This window comes from Schistocerca piceifrons, chromosome 1 (genome assembly GCF_021461385.2).
Source record: "Schistocerca piceifrons isolate TAMUIC-IGC-003096 chromosome 1, iqSchPice1.1, whole genome shotgun sequence".
NCBI lineage: Eukaryota > Metazoa > Arthropoda > Insecta > Orthoptera > Acrididae > Schistocerca > Schistocerca piceifrons.
In genome coordinates, this window is record NC_060138.1 from 1,064,894,942 (window position 1) to 1,064,921,924 (window position 26,983).

The 26,983-nt window shown below is 43.6% G+C and overlaps 1 protein-coding gene across 1 annotated transcript in view; it reads left to right on the forward strand.

The window, feature by feature from the left end:
• Window positions 1-26,983, forward strand: part of LOC124797618 (UDP-glucosyltransferase 2-like) — a 136,053-nt gene that overhangs the window by 88,321 nt on the left and 20,749 nt on the right. Inside the window, exons 2-3 of the mRNA XM_047260800.1 lie at window positions 24,430-24,661; window positions 24,764-25,356. Coding sequence (XP_047116756.1) covers window positions 24,430-24,661; window positions 24,764-25,356 — 825 coding nt within the window. The remainder of the gene's footprint in view (window positions 1-24,429; window positions 24,662-24,763; window positions 25,357-26,983) is intronic.

The window sequence follows — 26,983 nt, forward strand, 5'->3', positions numbered from 1 at the left end:
GCTGGATGCCGTGCCGAGATATGGTGTAGCCCACATACTCAATGGACGGTTGGAAGAAAGCTGACTTATTCAGGTTGCAACGCAAGCCCACAGACCTGAATTTGAGAAAGAGGGTGTGAAGGTTGTGCAAGTGTTCCTTCGTGCTGCGGCCTGTGACAATTATGTCATCCAGGTAATTAATACAATGAGGGATTGTCGACATGACATGCTCAAGATAACGCTGGAATATCGCCAGGGCACTGGATATTCCAAAGGCCAACCGCTGGTATTGGTAAAGGCCAAACGGGGTGTTGACGACCGCCAGCCGTTTGGAGTCCTCATCAAGTGGTATCTGATGATAAGCCTCCGACAGATCGATTTTCGAAAAATATTGGCCTCCCGCCACGGCGGAGAACAATTCATCAGCACGAGGCAAAGGATAGGTGTCCACCACCAATTGTGAATTAATGGTGGCCTTGAAATCGCCACAAAGACGTAATTTGCCCGATGGCTTCCTTACAATAACGAGGGGCGAAGCCCACTCACTGGAAGAAATGGGAAGAACGATCCCTAGGGCTGTCAGCTGGTCTAGCTCTTCCTTGACCTGAGGGCGGAGAGCCAAGGGGATCTTCCTCGCGCAGAAAACGCGGGCGAGCCGACGCCTTCAACGTTAAGTGAGCTTCAAAATCTGAAACACGCCCCAGGCCCTCCTCAAAAATATCTGGAAAGTCTGAGATCAAAGATTCCAATGATTGATAGGGGACGTCTTCGGAGACCAACTGTATGGTGTCAGCGATAGAAAAACCGAAAGCTTGAAAGGCATCCAGGCCAAAAATGTTAGCGGAGCTCGTATCACTGACAACAATAAAAGTAATAGGCCGAGTGACTGATTTGTAAGTCACGTCGGTAGTGAATTGACCCAGCAGGGGAATGAACTGTTTACCATAACCGCGTAGACGCCGGTAAACTGGCGCCAACGGGGGCGATCCAAGGTCGGAATGAGTTTGTGCATTCAACAGCGAAACTGGCGCGCCCGTATCTACTTGCAGTTGTAATCGGCGCGACTGAACCGACACCTCGATAAAGAGTTCGCGTGCCGATGCGTCGGGAGCCTGGCCCGATGAAACTTCCTGAATGTCAACGTCCATGTCCTCTGTACCTGCTTCCTTCGATTCTTTTGAGGCTGAGCGGCAAACTTTAGCAATGTGACCTTTTTTATTACATTTGCGACAAACGGCCCAACGCTGGGGGCACTCTGACCGATCATGATGTATATAGCACGACGCACAGGATGGCAACAGGGGCCGGCGGCCGGAATTCTGTTTACGCGCCGTGCGGGAGCGGCCGTAACGGCCAGATTGTGCCGCTCGCACGTCGTCCACCCCAGACACAGTGGACGTGGCTGCGCCGCCGTGAACCTCCGCGACGTCGCACCACGCTTCCAGCTGTTGACCTGCTGCGTGAGAGACTTCATACAATTGAGCAATGGACAGGACTTTCTCGAGGGAAGGGTCTTCTAACTGCAGGGCCCGTTGCCAGACCTCCCTATCAGGGGCCGAACGAACAATGACGTCGCGGACCATAACGTGGGCATACGACTCTCGCAACTGCTCCGTGACAAAATGACACTTGCGACTAAGACCGTGCAGGGTAGCTGCCCACGCCCGGGAAGACTGATGGGGCTGTTTCTTGCATTGATAGAACTCGACCCTAGCGGCCACAACATGCATGCGGCGGCGATAATATGAAGACAGCAAGGAACACAATGCGTCAAAAGACAAGGACGAGGGTTCCTGCAACGGCGCTAGCTGCCGCAAAACGTGATACAGTGAGGGAGATATCCAAGACAAGAAGAGAGCACGACATACCTCCGCATCGGCAACATGAAACGCCTGGAAATGCTGCCGAAGGCGATGTTCATATGCGTCCCAATCCTCCGCCGTCTCGTCATACGGGGGAAAGGGAGGAGGGAACTGCGCCGGAGCAGACGGCGTGGAGAGCAACCCCGGAAGCACTTGTTTCATGGTGGCCATGAGCTCTGTCTGCTGCGCAACCAAAACCCGCACCAAATCCTCCATGCCGTGGAGAAGCTGCAAAACCGGAACAACGACGCAACACGCGAAAGAACGACCCTACTCGTCGCCAATTGTGTAGTAACACGATTCACGTTTTCGTCGCACTTCACCTCGTGTAGACCGGGAACTGTCTGCTAGACCTGCCCGATGTGAACTGACTGGGTCCGGCCCGTGCTGCCGGAGTAGTTGTTGTTGTTGTTGTTGTTATGCCGGCAGAGGTCGCGTCCGAATTCTCGCGTGCCCTCTGGTGGGCGGGACTCTACCGGCATTAACTACCATCCGTGACGCGCCTTGCCAATGTGCGCCTCCCGCGATCTTTCTGGTGGCTACTGCAGAGAGCATTAGGGAACGATTGACAAATAAAAGGGAAAGAAATACAGTAGAAGAAGAATGGGTAGTTTTGAGACATCAAATAGTGAAGGCTCCAGAGGATCAAGTAGGTAAAAAGACGAGGGCTAATAGAAATCCTTGGGTAGAAGAAGAGATATTGAATTTAATAGATGAATGGAGAAAATATAAAAATGCAGCAAATGAAGCAGACGAAAAGGAATACAAATGTCTCAAAAATGAGATTGACAGGAAGTGCAAAATGGCTAAGCAGGGATGGCTAGAGGACAAATGTAAGGAGGTAGAGGCATATATCACTAGGAGTAAGGTAGATAATGCCTGTAGGAAAATTAAAGAGACCTTTGGAGAAAAGAGAACCACCTTTATGAATATCAAGAGCTCAGATGAAAAACCAGTCCTAAGCAAAGACGGGAAAGCAGAAAGATGGAAGGGGCATATAGGGGGTCTATACAAGGGCGATGTACTTGAGGGCAATATTATGGAAATGGAAGAGGACATAGATGAAGATGAGATGGGAGATATGATTCTGCATGAAGAATTTGACAGAGCAATGAAAGACCCAAGTCAGAAAAAGGCACCGGGAATAGACAACATTCCATTAGAGCTACAGATAGCTTTGGAAGAGCCAGGCATGACAAAACTCTACCATCTGGCGAGCGAGATGTATGAGACGGGCGAAATACCCTCAGACTTCAAGAAGAATATAATAATACCAATCCCAAAGAAAGCAGGTGTCAGCAGTTGTGAAAATTACCAAACTATCAGTTAAATAAGTCATGGCTGCAAAATACTATCTTGAATTCTTTACAGACAAATGGAAAAGCTGGTAGAAGCCGAACTCGAGGAAGGTCAGTTTGGATTCCTTAGAAATGTTGGAACACATGGGGCAATACTAACCCTATGACGTATCTTAGAAGATAGATTAAGAAAGGCAAATCTACGTTGCTAGCATTTGTAGACTTGGATAAAGCTTTTGACAATGTTGACTGGAATACTGTCTTTAAAATTCTGAAGGTGGCAGGGGTAAAATACAGGGAACGAAAGGCTATTTACAATTTGTACAGAAACCAGATGGCAGTTATGAGTCGAAGGGCATGAAAGGGAAGCAGTGGTTGAGAAGGGAGTGCAACAGGGTTGTAGCCTATCCCCGATGTTATTCAATCTGTATATTGAGCAAGCAATAAAGGAAACAAAAGAAAAGTTTGGAGCAGGAATTAAAATCCATGGAGAAGAAATAAAAACTTTGAGGTTTGACGATGACATTGTAATTCTGTCAGAGACAGCAAAGGGCCTGGAAGAGCAGTTGAATGGAATGGACAGTGCCTTGAAAGGAGGATATAAGATGAACATCAACAAAAGCAGAATGAGGATAATGGAATGTAGTCAAATGAAGTCAGGTGATGCTGAGGGGTTTAGATTAGGAAATGAGACACTTTAAGTAGTAGATGAGTCTTGCTATTTGGGGAGCAAAATAACTGATGATGGTCGAAGTAGACAGGATATAAAATGTAGGCTGGCTATGGCAAGGAAAGTGTTTCTGAAGAAGAGAAATTTGTTAACATCGAGTATAGATTTAAGTGTCAGGAAGTATTTTCTGAAAGTATTTGTATAGAGGGTAGCCTTGTATGGAAGTGAAACATGGATTATAAATTATTTAGACAAGAAGAGAATAGAAGCTTTCAAAATTTGATGCTACAGAAGAATGCTGAAGATTAGATGGGTAGATCACGTAAGTAATGAGGAAGTACTGAATGGAATTGGGGAGAAGGGGAAGTTGTGGCACAACCTGACTAAAAGAAGGGACCAGTTAGTAGGAAATGTTCTGAGCCATCAATGGATCAACAATTTAGCATTGGAAGGTATCATGGAGGGTAAGAATAGTAGAGATGAATGCACTAATCAGCTTCAGAAGGATGTAGGTTGCATTAGTTATTGAGATGAAGACGCTTGCACAGGGTACAGTAGCAGGGAGAGCTGCATCAAACCAGTCTCTGGACTGAACACAACAACAACAACAACAACAACAACAACAACAACTTCTGTTGCAGATAAGACACAGTAAAAGTTAAGGTACACAGTTTTATACATTAACCAGTGGGTCTGAAATGGTTAAGGTATCCAAATAATAGCACAGAGAAGTTGTAAATATCAATTTTGTACTACATGTCACTTCATAAATATGATAATATTTTATTACTGTGGCCACCTCTCCTTGTGTAGGTGGGAGATTGCAGCAGTCTTGTTAAAAAATCTTGTCTCGACGAGAAATTGCCTGATTTCTGCTCCAGTTACCAAATCGTTTCTGTGTCACTCTTGCCCTTGCTTCCACCTGTACTGCAGAACGTCATTGATATCAAACTGATTGACTGTTTAATGAATTGATCATTGGAGTCCCTTTCAATGGTTGGTAATTTTTTTACTGCAGTCAGATTATACTCACCAGGTAACTGTTACAGACATTTCTAGGGTATCTCTGGGGGCTTCCCACAGGGTAGGTAGTCACTTCCTCTGACCCCAAAATTGGTGGTAACCAGTTATCAGATAGCTGAGGTTACCCGATGCTAATTATGTTTTGTCTGTCAGTTGCCTTGCCATGGTGGTGGAAGTAAGTCACTTAGAATTCTGGTATACTGCTCCTGAATTTAACCTGCTGAGACCACTCAACCTATGAGTGCAGTAGGGTGTTTCATTCTTTTCTCCAGCCGTGCGATGCCTGCACCCCCATCCCACCACCACCACTTGGTCGCATATGAACAATTGTCACTGCCACCAATAGGTCACGAACATCCACCCACAGATCAAGGCTGTCCTGCTCCCAGCCAACAACCACCACTCACCGGACCAGACAGCTGTTAATGATTCTAGAGTAATGAAAGCTGTCCCATCCTTCTCTGGAAGACTGGGCACTTTAAATGTCACTGGTGTAAAATCCAGGATGATGAACAGTGTGCTTCCCCCATCCTACCTGCAAACTGAAATGTTTGGAGGTGTTTTTTCGAGGTATGCTGGAAAGGCTCACCCAGTGAAAAATAGAAAATTACCTGTGAGCTGAGCACCCAATCCCAAATGTGTGCGAGCCAGCAGACCTGATTTTCCCTCAGAATAGAGTTCTGTAGAAGCATTCCTATTGGCTCCCACCAAATAAGTGTCCGGATGCTTCAAGAAATCAAATGGGAATCCCTGGAGGAAAGGTGATGTTATTTTCGAGGAACACTGTTGAGAAAATTTAGGGATTTAAAGGCGACTGCAGGAGGATTCTATTGTCATCAACATGAATTTCACATAAGAATATGAGAAATTAGTGCTGGTGTGTTGAGTATCTTTTTTTTCCCCTTGCAACTATTTGCAAGCAGAATAGGAAAAGAAGTGACTAGCAGTTGTACAGGGTACCCTCCCCCACACACCGTGTAATGCTTGCTAAGTATGCATATAGATGTAGATGTAAATTTAGTCTACTTCTTTAGACATCAGTCATCCATTTATAGACACTCAAAACTCAGGGAAGAACATTGTCTGTTATTTAGCAAGAAAACAAACAACAGAGCTTCTGCTGGTGACTGTCTCTCAGTAAAAACCTTCATATTAGCCTCGACTTTTCTCATTGCAATGACTTTGCGAGACCTATTTAAGATGTTGAAATATGTTTTCCCACAACACTTAGAAGAACTGGTATAAGAGCTCACCTCTCCTCTTCCCTTTTGTTAAAGTATCGCTCACCCACACTGTTCTCATTAATCTTTCAGGCTTTGATATGCGACATTTGAATCCACCTGATCTTGATGTGTACAAGATGTTCCTGCCAAGTCACATCCAATTAACGAGCAGTACAAGCAAGACTAAATCAGTGTCTATCTTTCCTCCAGCAACAGCAGTCATCTCAGCACCTCTTTATGCCTCGCTCTGAATTGTAGTGTCAGTGTCTCTAGGTGACATACCGAAGGAATTTGTAGTCACTCGCCTCCTTAGTGAGCGGATTATGCCCCTTGATGGCACAGTGCATTAAACAGATAGTAGGGTACAGTGCTGTAACTAAAAATGTCTTCTGATGGAGAGGCACAGTGCAATAGCTGGCAGGTCGACTATAGCACTGTACCAGACTGTTTCAGGCAGTGGGTGGTACAGCATATTTGGTTTGTACATTGAATGGGAGTCTATAAACAACCCCCTGTATGTGTTCTGATCTCCTTTATTGTATTCATGTGATTATTACGCTAGAAATATGACAATGTAATGGGGTCAGAGTCTTCACTGACAGGTAGCATTTCTTGAGATATGAGAAATTCATCACCCTTTCTTCAAATAGATCATACCTTCATAATACAAATCTAGCAGTATCACACAGCTCTCAATACACTATCCATTGAATTATTTACTGGGTCAACAGCCTCACACCTCCATGCATAATTCAGAGAGACTGTAAAACTAGAGGAAGATTTGGAACCTTTCCAGAAGGCTTTAGACACCGTTCCTCACAAGCGTCTTACAACCAAACTGCGTGCCTATAGAATATCGCCTCAGTTGTGTGACTGGATTCATGATTTCCTGTCAGAAAGGTCACAGTTCGTAGTAGGAGATGGAGAGTCATCGAGCAAAACAGAAGTAATATCCGGCATTCTCCAAGGAAATGTTATAGGCCCTCTATTGTTCCTGATCTATATGAACAACATAGGAGACAATCTGATTAGCCCTCTTGGATTTTTTTGCAGATGGCGCTGTCATTTACCATCTTGTAAAGTCATCAGATGATCAAAACGACTTGCAAAATGATTTAGATAAGATATCTGTATGTTTTGAAAAGTGGCAATTGACCCTGAATAAAGAAAAGTGTGAAGTTATTCACATGAGTACTGAAAGAAATCTGCTAAATTTCGAATACACAATAAGTCACACAAATCTGAAGGCTGTGTATTCAACTAAATACTTAGGGATTACAATTACAAATAACCTAAATTGGAACGATCACATAAATAAAGTTGTGGGTAGAGCAAACCAAAGACTTCAATTCATTGGCAGAACTCTTAAGAAGGTGCGACAGGTCTACTAAAGAGACTGCTTACACCACACTTGTCCACCCTATTTTGGGGTATTGCTGTGCAGTTTGGGATCTGCATCAGGTGGGACTGATGGATGTCATCAGGAAAGTTCAAAGAAGGGCAGCTCATTTTGTATTATCGTGAAACGGGAGATAGTGCCACAGACATGATCTGTGAATTGGAGTGGCAATCATTAAACCTAAGGCATTTTTTGTTGCGATTGGATCTTCTCATGAAATTTCAATCGCCAGTTTTCTTCTCCAAATTGCGAAAACATTCTGTTGGCACCCACCTACATAGGGAGAAATGATCATGATGGTAAAATAAGAGAAATCAGGGCTCGCACAGACAAAATTAAGTTCTCGTTTTTTCTTGTGCACTGTTAGAGATTGGAACAGTAGAGAGACAGTTTGGATGTTGTTCATTGAACTGTCTGCCAGGCACTTTGTTGTGAATGGCAGAGTAATCCTGTAGATGTAGATGTAGGAACTTAGTCACAGCATTGCTCATTTTTACCACCATGTGCTGTTCGATAATGGACTGAACATGATACTGTTATCTGTCTAGAGGAGGTATATCAACATGGGTAGTATGCATATGTCTAGTGGTAGTTATTTATTCAGAAGCAAACCCAGTACTTACTCTTACCCAACTATCATGCATCGAGAGCCAATTAACCAGCAAGTACAAGCCAGACCAAATCAGTGTCAATCTTTCCTCCAGCAACAGCAATCATATTAATATCTCTTACACCTCGATCTGAATTGTTGTGCCACAGTCTGTAGGTAACATACCAACGAGATTTTCGGTCACTCACCTCCTACACTGTCACTCCTTAGGGCAGATTATGCCACCCTTAAAAATCCATGTAAATGAATTTGAGCGTCATCCTTACATACAGACGGTACAGTGCATTAAACAGACAGTAGAGTATAGTGCTGTACCCAAACATCTTTTTCAATGGAGTGGTACAGAGCACTAGCTGGCTGGTAGACTATAGCATTGTACCTGAAGTCTGTTTCAGGTGAGGGTGGTACATCGTATTAGACTGATGGTATAGTGTAGAGCTGTACTCCAAAGCAGTGTGTGATTATGCGGTAGAAGGCAGGGTGATGCTCATGAGGGGCAACCCTCTCTCCCTGCCACTGACACTATGTGTGTGTGGCTCAGTTATTCGATACATGTACACGTCTGTGATTCATCATGTATGCTTGTTCTGCTCTAAGGTATGTAGCAGCCTTCAGTTTCTTTGTAGCAGGAGGAGTCCAACTGATGAACACTGTCAAATCTGTGTGGTGCCTTTAGCAGCTATCTACATGTCTCCTACATGGGGATGACAATGTGAAGGCAGTAGGAATGTTAGGTAAAAACAGCAAGAAAGCATCTAAAGACCAGCAATCAAACAGTATAAGTTGAAAATGGCCGGCATTAAACACTGTTGTTCTGATGGAGCAGCTGTCCAGAATATTCAGTAGCTGCCAGTTCTTACAATTCTTTGTCCTATAGCTTATGCTTATTTTCTTAGAAATTCAAACATCTATTTACCACCTCATTGGAAATGTACCTTCCTTTGATGTCCTGTATTTCCAGCTTCCTTTTTCATGCACATAATAGATTAACTGTATTTAGCAGAGTTCCTTAATAGGGAATGGTTTTAGTCTGTTTGACACATTTGTTCTTTCCCTTAACACTTGTGGAATTACACTGTTTGTGGGAACCAGGCCAAATTTGGCAGTATCTGTAGTTGATGGTATTTTGGAGAACAATGTCCTAGATTGTGAAAAATATGGTTCACCTGCTTTAATACAACACTTCTTTATAGGACTTATATCATCTTTGTTGAAGTCAGTGTTACGATTCTCCACATAGTTTAAGGTAGAGCATAGTGTAAATACTGTTTTAGAGTCTAATATGTTTAAACAGTCTGTAGTTCTATATTGTAGCCACCAGCCTGGTAATGCCATACTCCCCTAGTGAAGGAAAACATAAAAGTTTCTCCTAGTCACATGTCTAAACAGTGTTGAACATATGATCCTTTCTGTAGTTGTATATTGTAGTCACCAACCTGGTAATGCCATGCTCCTTAGCCAAAGAAGATGTAAAAGTTTCTCATAGTCTCACGTCTGACCTGTAAGGTGGCTATCAACAACTTTGTTTACTCCTGGACTTGTGATGTAATGTACAAATTTATTGTATATATTTACTCTACAATTAGAAGTCATCCACGTATAGCAATTTATTCCAGCTGTCTCTTATCATTGTCCACAATCGCATTACTGCTTCACTGATGGTCACCTTCCATTAAGAAGTTACGGTTTGATATTAAGTAGTCACACATCTTCATTTTATTGAAAATTCCAGAAAAGTCTTGCGTTATGTCAAAAACCAAAAGGTAAGAGTAGTCTACACATAGCTGCTACAATATTCCAGGCAGCTCTTCCATTAGAACATCCAATTTAAATGTTGGCTAATGCCTCGTTGTATGGTATAACCACAGTAGAAGAAGAATGGGTAGTTTTGAGGGAAGAAGTAGTGAAGGCAGCAGAGGATCAAGTAGGTAAAAAGATGAGGACTAGTAGAAATCCTTGGGTAACAGAAGATTTATTGAATTTAATTGATGAAAGTAGAAAATATAAATATGCAGTAAATGAAGCAGGCAAAAAGGAATACAAATGTCTCAAAAATGAGATTGACAGAAAGTGCAGAATGGCTAAGCAGGGATGGCTAAAGGACAAATGTAAGGATGTAGAGGCTAATGTCACTAGGGGTAAGATAGATACTGCCTACAGGAAAATTAAAAAGACCTTTGGAGAAAAGAGAACCACTTGTATGAATATCAAGAGCTCAGATGGAAACCCAGTTCTAAGCAAAGAAGGGAAAACAGAAAGGTGGAAGGAGTATATAGAGGGGCTATACAAGGGCGATGTACTTCAGGACAATATTATGGAAATGGAAGAGGAGGTAGATGAAGATGAAATGGGAGATATGGTACTGTGTGAAGAGTTTGACAGAGCACTGAAAGACCTAAGTGGAAACAAAAACAACACTCCGTTAGAACAATTGATAGCCTTGGGAGAGCCAGTCCTTACAAAACTGTACCATCTGGTGAGCAAGATGTATGAGACAGGCGCGATACCCTCAGACTTCAAGAAGAATATAATAATTCCAATCTCAAAGAAAACAGGTGTTGACAGATGTGAAAATTACCGAACTGTCAGTTTAATAAGTCACAGCTGCAAAATACTAATGCGAATTCTTTACAGACGAATGGAAAAACTAGTAGAAGCCAAACTCGGGGAAGATCAGTTTGGATTCCGTAGAAACATTGGAACACGTGAGGCAATACTGCCCCTACGACGTATCTTAGAATCTAGATTAAGGAAAGGCAATCCTATGTTTCTAGCATTTGTAGAGTTAGAGAAAGATTTTGACAATGTTGACTGGAATACTCTCTTTCAAATTCTGAAGGTGGCAGGGGTAAAATACAGAAAGTGAAAGGCTATTTACAATTAGTATAGAAACCAGATGGTAGTTATAAGAGTCGAGGGGCACAAAAGGGAAGCAGTGATTGGGAAGGGAGTAAGACAGGGTTGTAGCCTCTTCCTGAGGGTGTTATTCAATCTTTATATTGAGCAAGCAGTGAAGGAAACAAAAGAAAAATTTGGAGTAGGTATTAAATACCACGGAGAAGAAATAAAAAGTTTGAGGTTCGCCGATGACATTGTAATTCTGCCAGAGACAGCAAAGGACTTGGAAGAGCAGTTGAACAGAATGGAAAGTGTCTTGAAAGGAGGATATAAGATGAACATCAACAAAAGCAAAACGAGGATAATGGAATGTAGTCAAATTAAATCGGGTGATGCTGAGGGGATTAGATTAGGAAATGAGACACTTAAAGTAGTAAAGGAGTTTTGCTATTTGGGGAGCAAAATAACTGATGATGGTCAAAGTAGATAGGATATAAAATGTAGACTGGCAATGGAAAGGAAAGCGTTTCTGAAGAAGAGAAATTTGTTAACATCGAGTATAGACTTAAGTGTCAGGAATTCGTTTCTGAAAGTATTTGTATGGAGTGTAGCCATGTATGGAAGTGTAACATGGACAATAAATAGTTTAGACAAGAAGAGAATAGAAGCTTTTGAAATGTGGTGCTACAGAAGAATGCTGAAGATTAGATGGGTAGATAATATAACTAATGAGGAGGTATTGAATAGGATTGGGGTGAAAAGTTTGTGGCACAACTTGACTTGAAGAAGGGATCAGTTGGTAGGACATGTTCTGAGGCATCAAGGGATCACCAATTTAGTATTGGAGGGCAGTGTGGAAGGTTAAAATCGTAGAGGGAGACCAAGAGATGAATACACTAAACAGATACAGAAGGATGTAGGTTGCAGTAGGTACTGGGAGAAGCTTGCACAGGATAGAGTAGCATGGAGAGCTGCATCAAACCAGTCTCAGGACTGAAGACCACAACAACAACAACAACCACTGGATGTTTATATTCTGTGGAAATGGTTTCCATGCTTCCTTGCCAATATTCTCTAGTATTCCCCATGTTGTCACTGTTGTACCTATGTAGGTGTAAAGGTAGTTTTGCCTTCACTCCATGTCTTGTAGTGATGAACTTGGAGAATTTACTATGTAGATAATAGTTAAATGATCCACAAATCTCGTCCTCTAACATTGCAGACCACTCCTTCTCTAATTGCTCCTGACAGTCCACTTGATAACAGTTCTGTAACGTGTATAGGTACACTTAAATTCTTCTTGCTATGACGCATCTCATTTTCAGTTACAACCCCTTAGATGAAGCATGCTATTTCCTGCTTACCCCCACCCTACATTGCTATCCCTGAAAGGTCTAAGAGTTAAATTTTCTAATATGGCTTCTCACAGTTTATTCCAACATATGACTGTTATCAAGTATCATCCTGTCACACTCTACAGAAGTAGGAAGATCTGTGACACAGTCCCTACCAGGAAGGTAGATTTTTGATGAGGTGGTGAACAGATGTTCGAAACTCTAAGAAATAAGAGTAAGCTATAGGAGAAAGAGTTGTAAGAACTGGCAGCTGTCACAATATTCCAGACAGCTGCTCCATCAGATTAGCAGTTTTTTTTACATCAACCATTTCCAACTTACACGGTCTGATCATAGGTCTTTCGGTGCTTTCTTGCTGTTTTTACCTAGTGTTCTGACTGACATCACATTGTCATCCTCATGCAGGAGACATGGTTTCTCAGCCTTGACAGATGTGCGCTAAAGATTTTTAACACACAAACACCTGTTAAAGAAACTGTACGCATTCGAAAGTGTCGTCACTTGGACTCCACCTTCTACCAAGAAGTTGAAGGCTGCTAGACACTTTAGAGCAGAACAAGTAAATGTGATGAGTCACAGACATGTATATGTATTGAACAAATGAACCACACCCACATGATGTCTGTGGCAGGCAGCGAGGGAGGGATGGAAGGGAAAGAGGAACTGCCCTCATGAGCAATGCCCTGCCCGGTACCACATATTCACGCACTGCACCTGGGTGCAGCTCTACAGTCCACTAGCTGGCTAGTGTGCTGTATTACTCTGTCAAAAACTACTTTCAGGTACAGAATTGTACTCTACCATTTGTTTAATGCACTCTGCCACTTGTATGTAAGGGTGTGGTTACCTTAAGAGACTTCGTAGGTGATGAGGCATCTGACTACATTGTGATAGTTCAAATGCGGGGAGGCATCCTGTGACAGAGGTAGAGCATGCTCTTAGTACTCTGTCATGTGCCAAAAATAAGTCCTGTGACGCAGGATTTAAAAGATATTATGCTGAAAAGAACAGATTTTTTTTTACCGGATGAGAGAATACTTAAAGGAAATATAGACTATGCCATACTGTTGTACAGGATTTCCACACTAAGAGTCAACAAGTAACAATATTTTAGTGATGGGAAAATGCATAAATGCTTCAATTTGTTCTGTCTTTGAAAATAAATTTAAAAGGGAGGAACCATCATTTCACATGAGAAAATTGAGGTGTATGAACAACAATATCTGTGTCTTGGATTGGGTAAAGTGAATTTTTAAACTGGGGAGTCTACATTGAGGGTAGAATTGGAGTTAGAAATCTATCCAGTTGCACTAGCTTGTCTCGCAGAGACAGCAGGATATAGCATTGCTGGTCCGTGGCCAGCAGCAGGCGTGGTCACTGGAAACCCCCCATCATAACCATCATATACACCTCCCCTACCCCTGTCCCCACCACTACCTCCTGGTGTGCTTCCTCCGGGCTTTCCCCCTCTGCTCCACCTCCCCTCCTCACAGTCTCCTTCCCTTCCATCTCTTCCTCTCCCCTATATACTAACCCCGTTCCTGCTCCTCCCTGTGCTCCCACTCATGTTCCTGCCCCCACTCCCGCAGCTACTACCCATTGGGACAACTTTCCCCCATTGCCCACTCACCCTGCTACAACCGCCCCTCCTTCTCCCTCCCTTTTCACCACCAAACACACCACAGTCGCCACCATGGAGCACCCACCCACCCTTCAAAGTGCCTCCAGCTCGTATGAGGGGCCTGCTCCCACCACCTCCCACTCCAACCACCTCCCACTCCAACCAGTCTGTCACCCCTCCTCCCAGACCACTCCCACAAAAACCCTTCAAACACCAGAGTGCCAAACTTACCCCCACCCCCTCCTCCAAGAAACCATCACCCACACCTCTTCCTTCTGATCACCCCATGGGCACCACCCCTCTCCTGCTTCCCCAGTCCCCATTCTGCATATATTCGTCCTTTCCAACTCCAATCCCAAATTCCTCGATGCCCTCACCCTCGTGCTAGAGATCTGCAAGTGTCTCTCCAGTGCCCCCATTGGTCAGCTTATCCCCAGCAGAGACTCCATCCTTATCAAATCTCCCTCTCCCTCTTTTCACACTGGCCTCCTCCGGGAACTTCCTCACATCACTTTTGGTGCACATGGTCTCTCTCACCTTTCCTTACATCCTTCTCTCCCCATCAACCCTAAACCCCTCCTCATCATCTGCCAACTACTGTGATTACAAAGCTCAACCCTGTGGTCATAGAGGCAGAGGTGTTGGTGGAATTAAATTCCCAAATCGTCCTGGAAATCTGCTCAGTCAGATGCATCTGTAACAACTCTGGCCCTACCTTCTTAATGTGTGTGTTCAGAGTCTGCCTCCTCTGTAGATAACCTCACTCAGGGAGCCCTTATTTTTAACCATCACCACCCTGTTAACCCCTCCTTTTTCCCTCCTCAATCCTTCTGCTGCCAACACTGTCTCCTCTATGATGGCTACCTCACCCAAAACTGCAACCCCAACCCCCACCCCTCCAACTTGCCCTTGTGCGTCCTCCAACAGTGTCGTAACCTCGCTTCTCCTCCTTCCTGTAACACCTGCAATGAACCCTATCCCACGTACTCCACCAAGCTTACTGTTCCTGTTCACACCATCGATCAGCCCAACCACCCCAACAATTCCCTCTGCCCACCCCCTATGACTGCAGACATCTGTTTCCTGACCATGATCCTCCAGAATATCCACCTCAACCAATCCAATGCCCCTACACCCTTGAGCAGATCTCCCTTGCCACCCACTCCATCTTCCATTTGAAAACCTACGCCACACACTCCCACAACCAGGCCCACTTCACTTTCGCCCACCTCGATACCCTCTTTTAAGCCTCTTTCCTCCTTCCTCCACTCCCTCCCACACCCCACACCCTGGCACGCCAATAGTTATTGTCTCCTATACCTAAACATTTGCTCCGTCCCTGCCACCAAATACCTCTTCATGTATACCCTGTCCTAGCACCAGGTCGACTCCTTCATCCTTAATGAAACCTTCCTCCAACCTAACCATGTTGTCCACACCTCTCCTTCACTGCACTGACAGTCCCCTTCCCCTAGTGCAAGGTGGGACTGCTATTGGGCACCTCAAGCACATCTCTGTCCAGTCACAACCCCTTCTCAATGACCCGAACAAACACCACATCCTCAGCAACTTTTTTCCCTCCCTCACTGTCACCTGTGCCACTTTCTGTGTCCATCCAGTAGTCCCTCTCCCCTATTAATTCATCTCCCATGTTGACCACACCTTCTCCACCTATGTGATTGCTGCAGACCTCAACATCCACAGCTGAGACCCTGACACCCTTCGGCAGTGGCATCAGTTTCTTGCTACCCTCCAAGATGACCCACCCTGTTCGCCCCCCCCCCCCCCCAATAGCACACCTGTCCTGAAAGTAACTACACCCCTGATGTCATCCTCACTTCCCCCAACATCTTTGGTCAAATCACTGCACATGTCCTGGACCACATTGGTAGCAACCACCTTCCCAGTCCTTTTCACCATCTCCTCAGCCCATTGCCCACCTCCTGCCTCCTGCTCTGCCATCTGTCCAAAGTCCATCCATGACTACCACCGATGATGATGATGATGATGATGATGATGATGATTGGTATTTGTGGCACTCAACTGTGCAGTTGTCAGTGCCCATACAAATTCCCAACCTGTGCTAAGCCCAATCTCACCACTTTTCATGAATGATGATGAAATGAAGAGGACAACACAAGCACCCAGTCATCTTGAGGCAGGTGAAAATCCCTGACCCCACCAGGAATCGAGCATGGGACCCTGTGCTTGGGAACTGAGAACGCGACTGCGAGATCACAAGCTGTGGATGACTACCGCCAAGCTGACTGGGACACCTACCGGGAGCCCATTGCCTCCCGGGTCCAAAGCCACCCACTTGCCTTTCAACATTCTGCTGACATCGCCCATGCCTCATCCTTCCTCTAAAGACCATCACTGACACTGGGGAGGCCCATGTTTCTACCAAACTTATCCACCCTCAAAGCCCTACCACTCCTCCACAGGCCATCCTCCTCCTCCTCCTCCTCCTTCTCAAATCCTACTGGCTCTGCCACTCCTTCTTCCGCACCCATAACCAGGATACACTCCTCCGCCACTGGCAATTATGATGACACATCTGTAACCTCTTAATCCTTGCTACCAACCAAAAATAAAATGATTTTGTGTGGTTCCATTTTTGTTTCACTACTGCAAACAGAATCCTTCAGTATTGCTTTAGGTAACACAGCAATAAATTGTGTTGTCATATGTCCAAGTGAGCAGCAGTAATATAAAATACAAAGCAAGCTAGGTGAGAAAAAAATGTAAGATCAGTTCCAAAAAAATGACCCTGGTTACGAACTAGCAACATAATCCCACATTGAGGCAGTTGTCTACAAGATAATTAGTGATCAAATAAGCAGCTGACTGAGATCTGATGCAACTGCATTGCTTAATGCTTCTAATGCATCATTACTGTCTCTTTAACACCTGTCCTTGGCAACAGAGAGTTATAGTGAAAATTTATTTCATTGTTGTTTAATAAAACAGTAGTTTATCTCATATTATGTAAGTTTATTTACTCCTTGCTTAAATAAACTAAGATTAAACTGTGATTTTGATCATACATGTCTTACCTTGGTAACATAAGGAAAGCTATTCCATATGTGTGTACAAAGTGCACCACGCGCCCACTTGTGTTATGAGAAATGGTGTGCCCGCTCGAGGGTTAATAGCAAAAAAAACGCCAGGACTGGTGCCAGACATGCACACAACTTAATGCCACTGCCTCTCCATATGCTGATGACACTGACTTCCTGGCTCTGTATCCTACCCTTCAATGGTGCAACCTGTGGTTCCTTCGCATCAGCCCTTCCAAGACTTAGGCAATCGCCACAGGTCATACCTCGCCCTCCTTCCGGCTCCACAATTTGTCCATTACCATTTATGATCATCCTATCCACCTCACTCCTACCCTGAAGTACCTTGGCCTCACCCTCAACCATCACCTCACCTGGACCCCCCATCTCCTTATGACCCAACATAAAGCCCACAATAGGCTCCGCCTCCTGAAACTCCTGTCCAGCCAGATATGTGGACTACATCCTTCCACTATCCTTAACACCTAGAAATCTTTGATCCATCCCATCCTTTGCTGTGCCAGTTTCACCTGGATTTCTACCCCACCTAGATTCTACAAAGCCCTCCAAATCCTTGATGCCATGCACTCTGCCTTGCTTTCTGTATGCGCCTCCCTCCCCCACCCGGATCTTTTATGATCTCATACCCTTCCTACATCTTCTCTTTTTCCCTGAATAATCAGAACCCTGTAGATTGTCCACAGATGATCCCTTCCCCCACCCCCACCCCCTGGTGTCTCCTATCCTCTCTAAACCCCACCCATTGCCATGCCTTTACCATAGTCCCCCCACTCTCTCCATCCCCACACCCTTTACCAATGTACCTTCCACAGCCTGCCCCTCCCAGATGATGAGCTTCGCCCTGATATCTACCCCTCCTACCCACTCTAACCCCACCTTCCCCCCTCCTCCTCAGGGCTCCCTCTCCCCTCCTATTCCCTTCCCCTGAGCAGTTTTTCCCGCCCTCCTACAGCCCCTTCCTATCCAGTGTACCGCTTCCATGTGTCTGCACTCCCTCATGGCTCCCTCTCCCTTCCCCCTCCTTCTCCCCCTCCCCCTCCCTCTCCCTTTCCCTCCCACCCATTACCTGCCCCTTAATGCATTATCGGACCCCCTCTCTTTCCATCCCGCCCCCTCCAGCTCCCTCCTCTACTCCCCTCCCTCAGCAGGTCTCTCCTGGCAGTTTTTACTCTTTGTCATGTGTGCTCTGCCTCATGCAGTGGTTTTACTAGCGCTGTTGTCTGGTGTGGATTTTTAATGCTGTGGTCAACTTTTATATTGTACTATTGTATTTTTTGCATGCAATGCACATCCCAAACTGTGTTTCTCATGTCTGTAATGTCCCTCAGCTGAAGAGCTGCAGATTGTACCACTGCCAGGCCTCCCTTGCCCATCTGGGGTGCAACAAATCACAATAAAGAAGAAGAAGAAGAAGAAGAAGAAGAAAATAGAGCAGCACTAGGACAGAGGGTCACTGGCTATACTAGCTGGAGAAACTGTCAAGTGCTAGACTACTATTGAAAGTATCCTCTCTACATCCAGTAATTATTGATGAGACTAGCTAGAGGTACTCTCTGGCACTCAATCAATGGCAACTACCCCTCCCCCAACTTCCATGCTTCACAGCCAGAGGAAAAAGTTGAATTTTCACACTGATTCTGAATTTCCCGCCAATATGAGTAAGGGAATTAGACTGCATTAGTATTCTGGGCCAGTCATCTTAAGATTGTGATGTTATAGTTAGACTGTGCCAGTATTCAAAAGATGATGGAATAGAGTATCCTATGTCCATCCACATGGAGATATTGAAACTGAACTTTTATAAACAATAAATATATCATCATCATCAGCACGTACTTTGCGGTGCAGTATAATTAGCATTCAAATGTTTGAATGAATGTTTGAATTTCCCACCAATTTTGAATTTCCTGCCATTTTTTCAGGTAGGGGAATAGGAGGGTGGGTGTAACTAATTGATCAATTTAATTAGTCAATTAATTTGATATCAAGTTTGAGTTAGAACCTCTTCTTTTATCTACCAAACTTCAAATGCAGGTTTGATCTCCAAGAGGAAGGACTGGGGATTCTCCAGAAGGGAGGGAGTAATTAATTGATCAATTAATTTGATATCAAAAGTGGTGCAGAACTGGCTTCATCCCACTATTAGTGAGAAAAACACGAAAGAGTTTTGAAAGGCCTAAGATGCAACATGATACCTAGAACAGACAACACTGCCTCAGAATTACTGAGATAAATACTAGAACATACCATGACAAAGAATTCATTTGGTATGGAGGATGCACTGCATGCATTAAAGGTGTGTGAACATCTACATCTAACCTCTGTAAACTGCTGTGAAGTGCACAGCAGAGGGTACATCTGATTGTACAAGTTATTAGAGATTCTTCCTGATCCATTCACATACGGAGTGTGGGAAGAATGACTGTTTAAATGCCCCTGGGAAAAAAGAACTAGGAGAGGTGGATGTGAATTTGCTATCTTTGTCTTCACAACTCAGATCTCGTGACACTATCAGCTATGCTATAATACAATCTGATATTTATTACGTTGACAGAAAGTTCTGACAGAATGGAAATATTTTAGGAGTAAAGGGGCAATGACTCACCAAATACCATTACAATGTGTTACACATTTTAGAGATAGATATCACTTGTGACAGATGTTGTTATCTTCATGTCAAAGATAAGGACCTCCAACTGTGTGTGTGTGTGTGTGTGTGTAGTTTGAAATGTGGCTGTCTGCAAGTCAGTGCCTTCCCTATGTGATGACTGGCAATCGATTGTAATTAAAAATGCTGTTAGCCTTAGATTTTCTATAAAAAGGCTCTTTTTTCATAAAAATCATTATTGTACTTTTTTTGAAAACTGTCCTTTTAAGTTGTACTGTATTTTCACAATTGTTCCAGAGTTTTTTGGTGCCTACTAATAAAATTTTAAGTGTATCCAAGGTCCTCGGGTGTCCAGCCAGATCCGATCGTCGAAGTTCCACGATATTTCAACGAATAACCGTTATGCCATCATCAGATGGTGCTGATGGAATGATCTGTCTGCGCTGTGCTCATGGTATTTATCTCCGCGGGGTCCCGAGTCATTCCCTGGCGTGGGGGTGGAGGTTGCTGCTGCCATGCCCGGTGGTAGGTGCAGTTCATCTCCGTCCGCCGTGGCGGAAGGATCTCGCATCCGCTCACGCTGTTGCTCTTTGATGGTGTTTAATAATGGTTTCCAGCCCTTGCTAAGCTGAAACCCGGTGTCCCTGTTGAGTAGGTTACCTGTTACCCGAATTTATATGGCCTCCTTGTAGATACTGGCCCAGTAGGCACTTGTGGCAATCAGGATTTTTGCCTCTTCGAATTTCGCTGTGTGTCTGGTTCCAATGCAGTGTTCTGCTAGGGCTGAATGGCTCGGTTGGTGTAAACGGGTGTTCCTTGCATTGGTCCTTGACTGTGTGAACTGTTTGGCTGATGTAGGATTTGCCACAGTAGCACAGGATTTTGTATACACCCGCATTCTTAAGGCCCACGTCATCTTTTGCTGTTCCTAGCAGGTCACGAATCTTTGCTGGTGGTCGGAAGACTGTGTCAATCTTGTGTTGCCTTAACAGTCTCCCTATTTGATGCATCACATATGCACGCCTGCAGCGAATCGTATTAAGCGAAGAGCCAGTCTGGCCTTAGTCAGGGAGAGGATTCGCTACACCCGTCTACAACTCGACAAGATCGCCAAGGAGCTGCTGCATCTTCACCTATGATTATCCTCCGTACTCCAAGATCACTCCTGGGAATGGGTGGACGGTGTTACCTGGGCCCAGGCAGACTGTACCCACCAGAAATCCACGGAGAAGCAGATCCCCAAGTTTGCACGACTACCTGGCAAACCAAAAATGAGATGGTGCCCACTAGGCCGACCGTGATTAACCTCACGGGTAAACCACTCGACAATGCAGCTACAGCTGTACTTGAAAAAGGACTCAATTTCGCACTGACACCTGCACCTCTACCGTTCAATGAAATAATCTCTTCAGTAGAATAGGCAGTCCGTGGCTTACCAGATGACAAAGCAGAAGAAATCAGAAGGGAAACTTGCCGGATTGTTTCAAGGGCAAAACGGCCAGAAGCAACATCTCGGGAGCAGAAAGAGCAGCACTACGAGCCCTCAGAGACAATAAGGAGATAGTCATTCTTCATGCCGACAAAGGAAATGCCACAGTCATCCTTGAGAGATGCGACTATGAACAGAAGACGCTGCAATTGCTAGATGATCCAGCATATCGGAAAATCAACACAGACCCGACCAGGAAGATACAACAAAGCACCGCCACCTTGCTGAAAAATTGCACGCTCGAGGACAAGGACATCAAAAGACTTCTCCAATGTTCGGCGGTAGCTCCAAGGATATATGGTCTCCCAAAAATGCACAAAGAAGGGATGCGACACATAGTCAGCAACATAGGGGCACCGACGTATCTTTTGGCGCAGCACTTAGCGGGCATGCTAAGACCTTATGTGGGGAAATGTGCGTATCATATCTGGAACTCGACAGACTTAATTGGCCACCTGAAGGAGATGACAGTACAAGAATCTGATATCATGGTCAGCTTCAATGTCGTCTCATTATTCACACATGTTCGGCTAGAAGAGTCTCTCCACTTAATCAGTGAGAAATTCAGGCCTGAACTGACACAACTGTTCAGGCACGAGTTAACATCTATGTACTTTCTCTTCAATGGTCAATACTACGAGCAGACCGACAGAGTAGCCATGGGGAGCCCGCTCTCCCCAGTGGTGGCCAACCTGTTCATGGAGAGCTTCGAAGAGGAAGCACTGGAAGCCGCCGAACTGAAACCTGTATGCTTCTTTCGCTACGTGGACGTCACATTCGTCATCTGGCCACATGGACAGAAAGAGCTACAGATTTTTCTACAACATCTAAATTTGGTCCACAGTAACATTTGGCTCACCATGGAGACTGAGAAAGATGGAAAACTACCCTTTCTGGATGTCCTAGTGGAATGTAGGTCTGATGGCTCACTGGGTCACAGTGTGTACCGAAAGCCTACACACACTGACCTGTACCTACATGCCTCCAGCTGCCACCATCCGACACAGCTTAATGGAATGCTCAACACCTGGGTACATAGAGCACACTAGATCTCTGATGAACAGAACTTACCAATGGACTTCAAACACCTGGAGACCGTGTTCTGCAAGAATGTGTATGGCAACCGCCAAATCCAAAGGGCCTTCCAACAACAGAAGTGCAGCAAGAACTGAGATGAAGAACAACCCAAAGGAGAGAAGGAAGCTCTGGCCTTTCTGCCGTTTGCTGGCAACATGTCGTCAAAAATAGGGAGACTGTTAAGGTGACACAAGATTGACACAGTCTTCTGACCACCAGCAAAGATTTGTGACCTGCTAGGAATGGCAAAAGATGATGTGGGCCTTAAGAAAACGGGCATATACAAAATCCTGTGCGACTGTGGCAAATACTACATTTGCCAAACAGTTCTCACGGTCGAGGACCGATGCAAGGAGCACGAACGTCACACCCGTTTATGCCAACCCAGCCATTCGACCCTAGCAGAACACTGCATTGAAACCACACACACAGCGAAATTCGAAGAGACAAAAATCCTGACTGCCACGAGTGCCTACTGGGACAGTATCTACAAGGAGGCCATACAAATTCGGGTAACAGATAACCTCATCAACAGGGACACCGGGTTTCAACTTAGCAAGGCCTGGAAACCATTATTAAACACCATCAAAGAGCAACAGCGCGAGCGGACGCGAGATCCTTCCGTCACGGCGGATGGAGATGAAATGCACCTACCACCAGGCATGGCTGCAGCTACCCCCACCCCTCACACCACATGGCGCCCCGCCGACCGCCCACGCCGGGATACGACTTGGGACCCTGCGGATATAAATACCACAGACATAGCGCAGACAGATCATTCCATCAGCACCACCTGATGATGGCGGAACGGATATTCGCCGAAATATTGTGGAACTTCGACGATCGGATCCAGCTGGACATCAGAGAACCTTGGATGCAGCACATTCGCCAGGAAAGCCTCCAATCACATAAAATTTTAAGTGTTTGTCTCTGTACATCAGTCCTACACATTACAGGTGTGACGCTTGAGACATATTACATGAATTCCATGTCCCTAGTTGTCAGTACTGTATGAGTGAGAAGGAGCTTATCTTCTGCACTCACTGCATAACTTATTGTGAGTGCTGGAGACTTGTCTTCCTGCCTATCCTTAAAAGTGGCAACAAGAAAGTGGGTGGATAGTATATGATCTGTTGACACTAATTCGCTAAGACTCTCCAATGACTTTTACCATGGTAGATAGGTCCTAATGGAATAGTGATCGCAAGTTGTCACAAAATTCCAGTGTTTAAGGGGGCCTTTCCAATCTGGAATAAAATATTACAGCCATAGGTGAAACAAAGCAAGTGGTAAACACATATTAAAGCATTTCCTGACTTTGTTAATGACCGTCTAAAAAGAAGTCTGATTATAAGGTGTACGTAGTTGTAGCATTCAAATAATTGTCAGGAAAATTTTTTTTTAGGAAATATTCTTCCTCCAAGCAATATGAACAAAAATAACAGAATACAGTATATAACATGGTTAAAATAAATTGTACTTGTGTTTGGTTCTGAAGTGATGAAAGAGGATAAAGGATAACATGTGGTGAGGTAAATAATGTGGACCCCTGTGTTTAACTGCAGGTGTATATCAGCCTCTAACTGATTTCAGCTTACCTCTTACGTTGATATTTTTTCATCTATCTACTGTTGTTGTCATTGTTGTTGTTATCCATCATGCAGATTTTGGTGTCAAATGTCTTCTATTACATAAATTCAATTCATCATCTATTGAAACGACAATCATAAAACCTGTGAATACAATGATGCACATAAGTAATTAATTTAGAACAAAATCCAATGTATAGGTAGATTTATTTAACTGATCAAAACAAGTTAAATGATAACTCATCTTGACGAGATAAGAGTTATTCAAATGTTATGGTTAGGTGACCTTATGACAACAGATGACTGTGAGTGTGATACGTAAAATCTTTTATCCCTTATCCAGTGACATAAAATGTCTGACAGACAGAAAAGTAAAATTTGTACACAAACTGAAAAGTTTCTCCTTGACAATGCCTTCTAATCTGTAGAAGAACTTCTATTATTTGCAGTGTGTTAAAGGTGGTAATAATAATAATAATAATAATAATAATAATAATAATAATAATAATAATAATAATAAAACTATCTGTAAATGTTCAATATATAAAAGCATTTACAAATTAATTTGCAATGTTAATGTAAAATGACTCATTGCACATCATTACAATTTACCATACAAATGATCCATGGAATATGAAACTAAATGGTTAAAAACTAAATAGCTAACATACACAAAGATTTTATTTTGTTTTTAATTTTATGTTACAGAGATTCTGGCAGTGTATATTTTTGCTAACTGGAGTTATCACACAGTGCCAGGGAGCTAACATTCTGTCAGTTATGTCAGTTCCAAGCAAGAGCCACATGGTCTTTTTGTCACCACTGCTCCATGAGCTAGCACAGAGAGGACATAATTTGACTGTGATTAGTCCATTCCCACAGTCTCCCCCGGTCAAGAACATAAGAGATATTAAATTGAATGTCACAATGGACAGTTTCCGTAAGTAAACCAGTGTTAATATAAAGTATATATACATAGTAGAATAAAACTCATATCTGATGTACAGCATTACCTATTATTGCCTCACTTTATTATTTACAGGAAAAGAGAGAAACATGTCCCTGTTTGAAATGGGTGAAGTTAACCCATTTATTTTACTTCTCTTCTCTAGCACCATTGGAAGTTCAATGTGCAAGAATGCTATCAGTACACCAGAAGTACAAGATCTAATAACATCCAATAATCAGAAGTTTGATCTCCTCATAGCTGGAGTTTTCACAGAGTGTTTTCTTGGATTGGCTCACAAGCATAATGCCAGTATTATACAACAAATTCCTAATACTCTAGCATTTGTGATGGGTGATGCAGTAGGCAATCCTGCTGCATATGCCTACATTCCTGACATAATGCTTGACATTCCTGTGAATATGAATTTTTTACAACGGACATTAAACAGTATGTATGGGCTCCTTGTTGAATTACTGCGATTCTTTGTTTATGTGCCCAATCAACAAGAAATTATGTTGTCATATTCTAAGAATATTGATAATTTACCATCTGTTGAGAAATTGTTCAAAAGCAGTTCCCTGGTTCTTATCAACAACCATGAAAGCATAGGCCTTTCCAGGCCACTAACACCAAATACAATTCAAGTTGGAGGAATGCATATTAAACCTGCAAAAGATCTTCCAAAGGTGAATATAAGATCAATATCCAACTAAAGCAATTTTGCATACAATATCCAACTAAAGCAATCTTGCATTTCCTGTTTGATTGATTTAATACTGAAATTTTTGTATGTCTCTTGAAAATAAAAGTATATATTCGGTAAACAGTTGGCCCTGAAATCCAAAACTTTATTTTATTGCTTATGTTACATATTCATAGTTGAAAATTTCATTTTTAATGCCAAAGCTGTATTTTACTTCTGAAAGTATACAGAAATGGGAATTTTGAGTCAATGCCCACATTAGAGGACACAATATTTCCCTGTGTGGGACTCTACAGAAATAACAGTGGAAAATTGAAAAAAAAAATGAATATTTAGCCAAAGTTACTTAGGGCCCAACAGACAGATCCATTGTAAAGTTGTATGAGAAGTAGTAGTGTGCTGTAAGTAGCCTCTGTTGTCACAGATGTAGGTAACTATTTTCTTGGAAAAATAAAAGTGTAGTCATATAAATATATACCCTGACTCATTCTACACCCCTGAAGGTCTTTTTCTTGATAGGATCTACAGAACATGAAGAATGAATATATGCACACTTGGCAGCACAAATAGTAAAAGTGGCCAGATTTTGAATTGCCCACCATGTTACATAGGCACCAGTTACTCTACAAAGTGCACAGTACTGCTCATAAAAGAAAAGGTCACTTGTAACTGCATGTGTTACTGGGATATTTGTGCCTTATTGACACTCAGCACAGAGCATGCACCCTCCAAAAACCCACGGAAAGTTTGTTCAGATGGGGAAAATGGATTTGAAGTCAAAATCATGAGGTGGAGTCAAGGACAGAATAATAGTAAGAGGTACCTGAATATTGCCATGCTTAATGTAGTGACTTCATACTTTGGTGGCATAGTTGAGAGACTAATAAGCAAGTCTAGAATAGCAGTCTTTGAGTTGAATCCCACTTTCAACAACTATTCCTTGTTTTACTGCATTGATTTGTTTGATCTATGTAAAACATGAAATTTACACAACAAACAGCTCACAGTTCTTAACAAGATTCATTTGGTGCTTAGAAGGTCACCGCATGTGGCTTCTTTATCACTTAATATCTCTTCCAAATGCCTTCCACGTCCAGAACATCTGCGTCCTGCGAGGAAGTAAGTTTTTGATATGACTACTAAATCTTTCATTTTCTGGCATCCCACCCCAGGAAGTTTGCGCACTATTGCAAAGCTCTTTGGAGTCAGTATGTCTGAGAGTGGTAAGACTTGTAGCATCAGTGTGGTGTCTTGGAGAGGTGAAGGTAGGGCCCAATCTGGCTTCAATCACTTGACTGAGACCTTTGTGGTTTTGTATGCTCTCTCTGGTGTGATTGCCTCATCACAGCATTGAGCAGGGGTTTGTGTACAGTGGATGGAGTGGTGAGAGCCTGATGTGAGTACAATTGTCCAAATCTTTGTGGACAAAAATGGGATGTTCACTATGGTGCAAAGCAGGTGGGCCTCAGATCTTGGCCGCAGGCCTCAGAGCTGTTCCATCAACTCTGCAGACAGTAACGGTGTAGGTGTGAGGTAGTCTGCCAGAATGTGTAACGGCTTCACATACATCATTTCTGCTAACAGTACTCTGATGTCTGACTGGTACACTG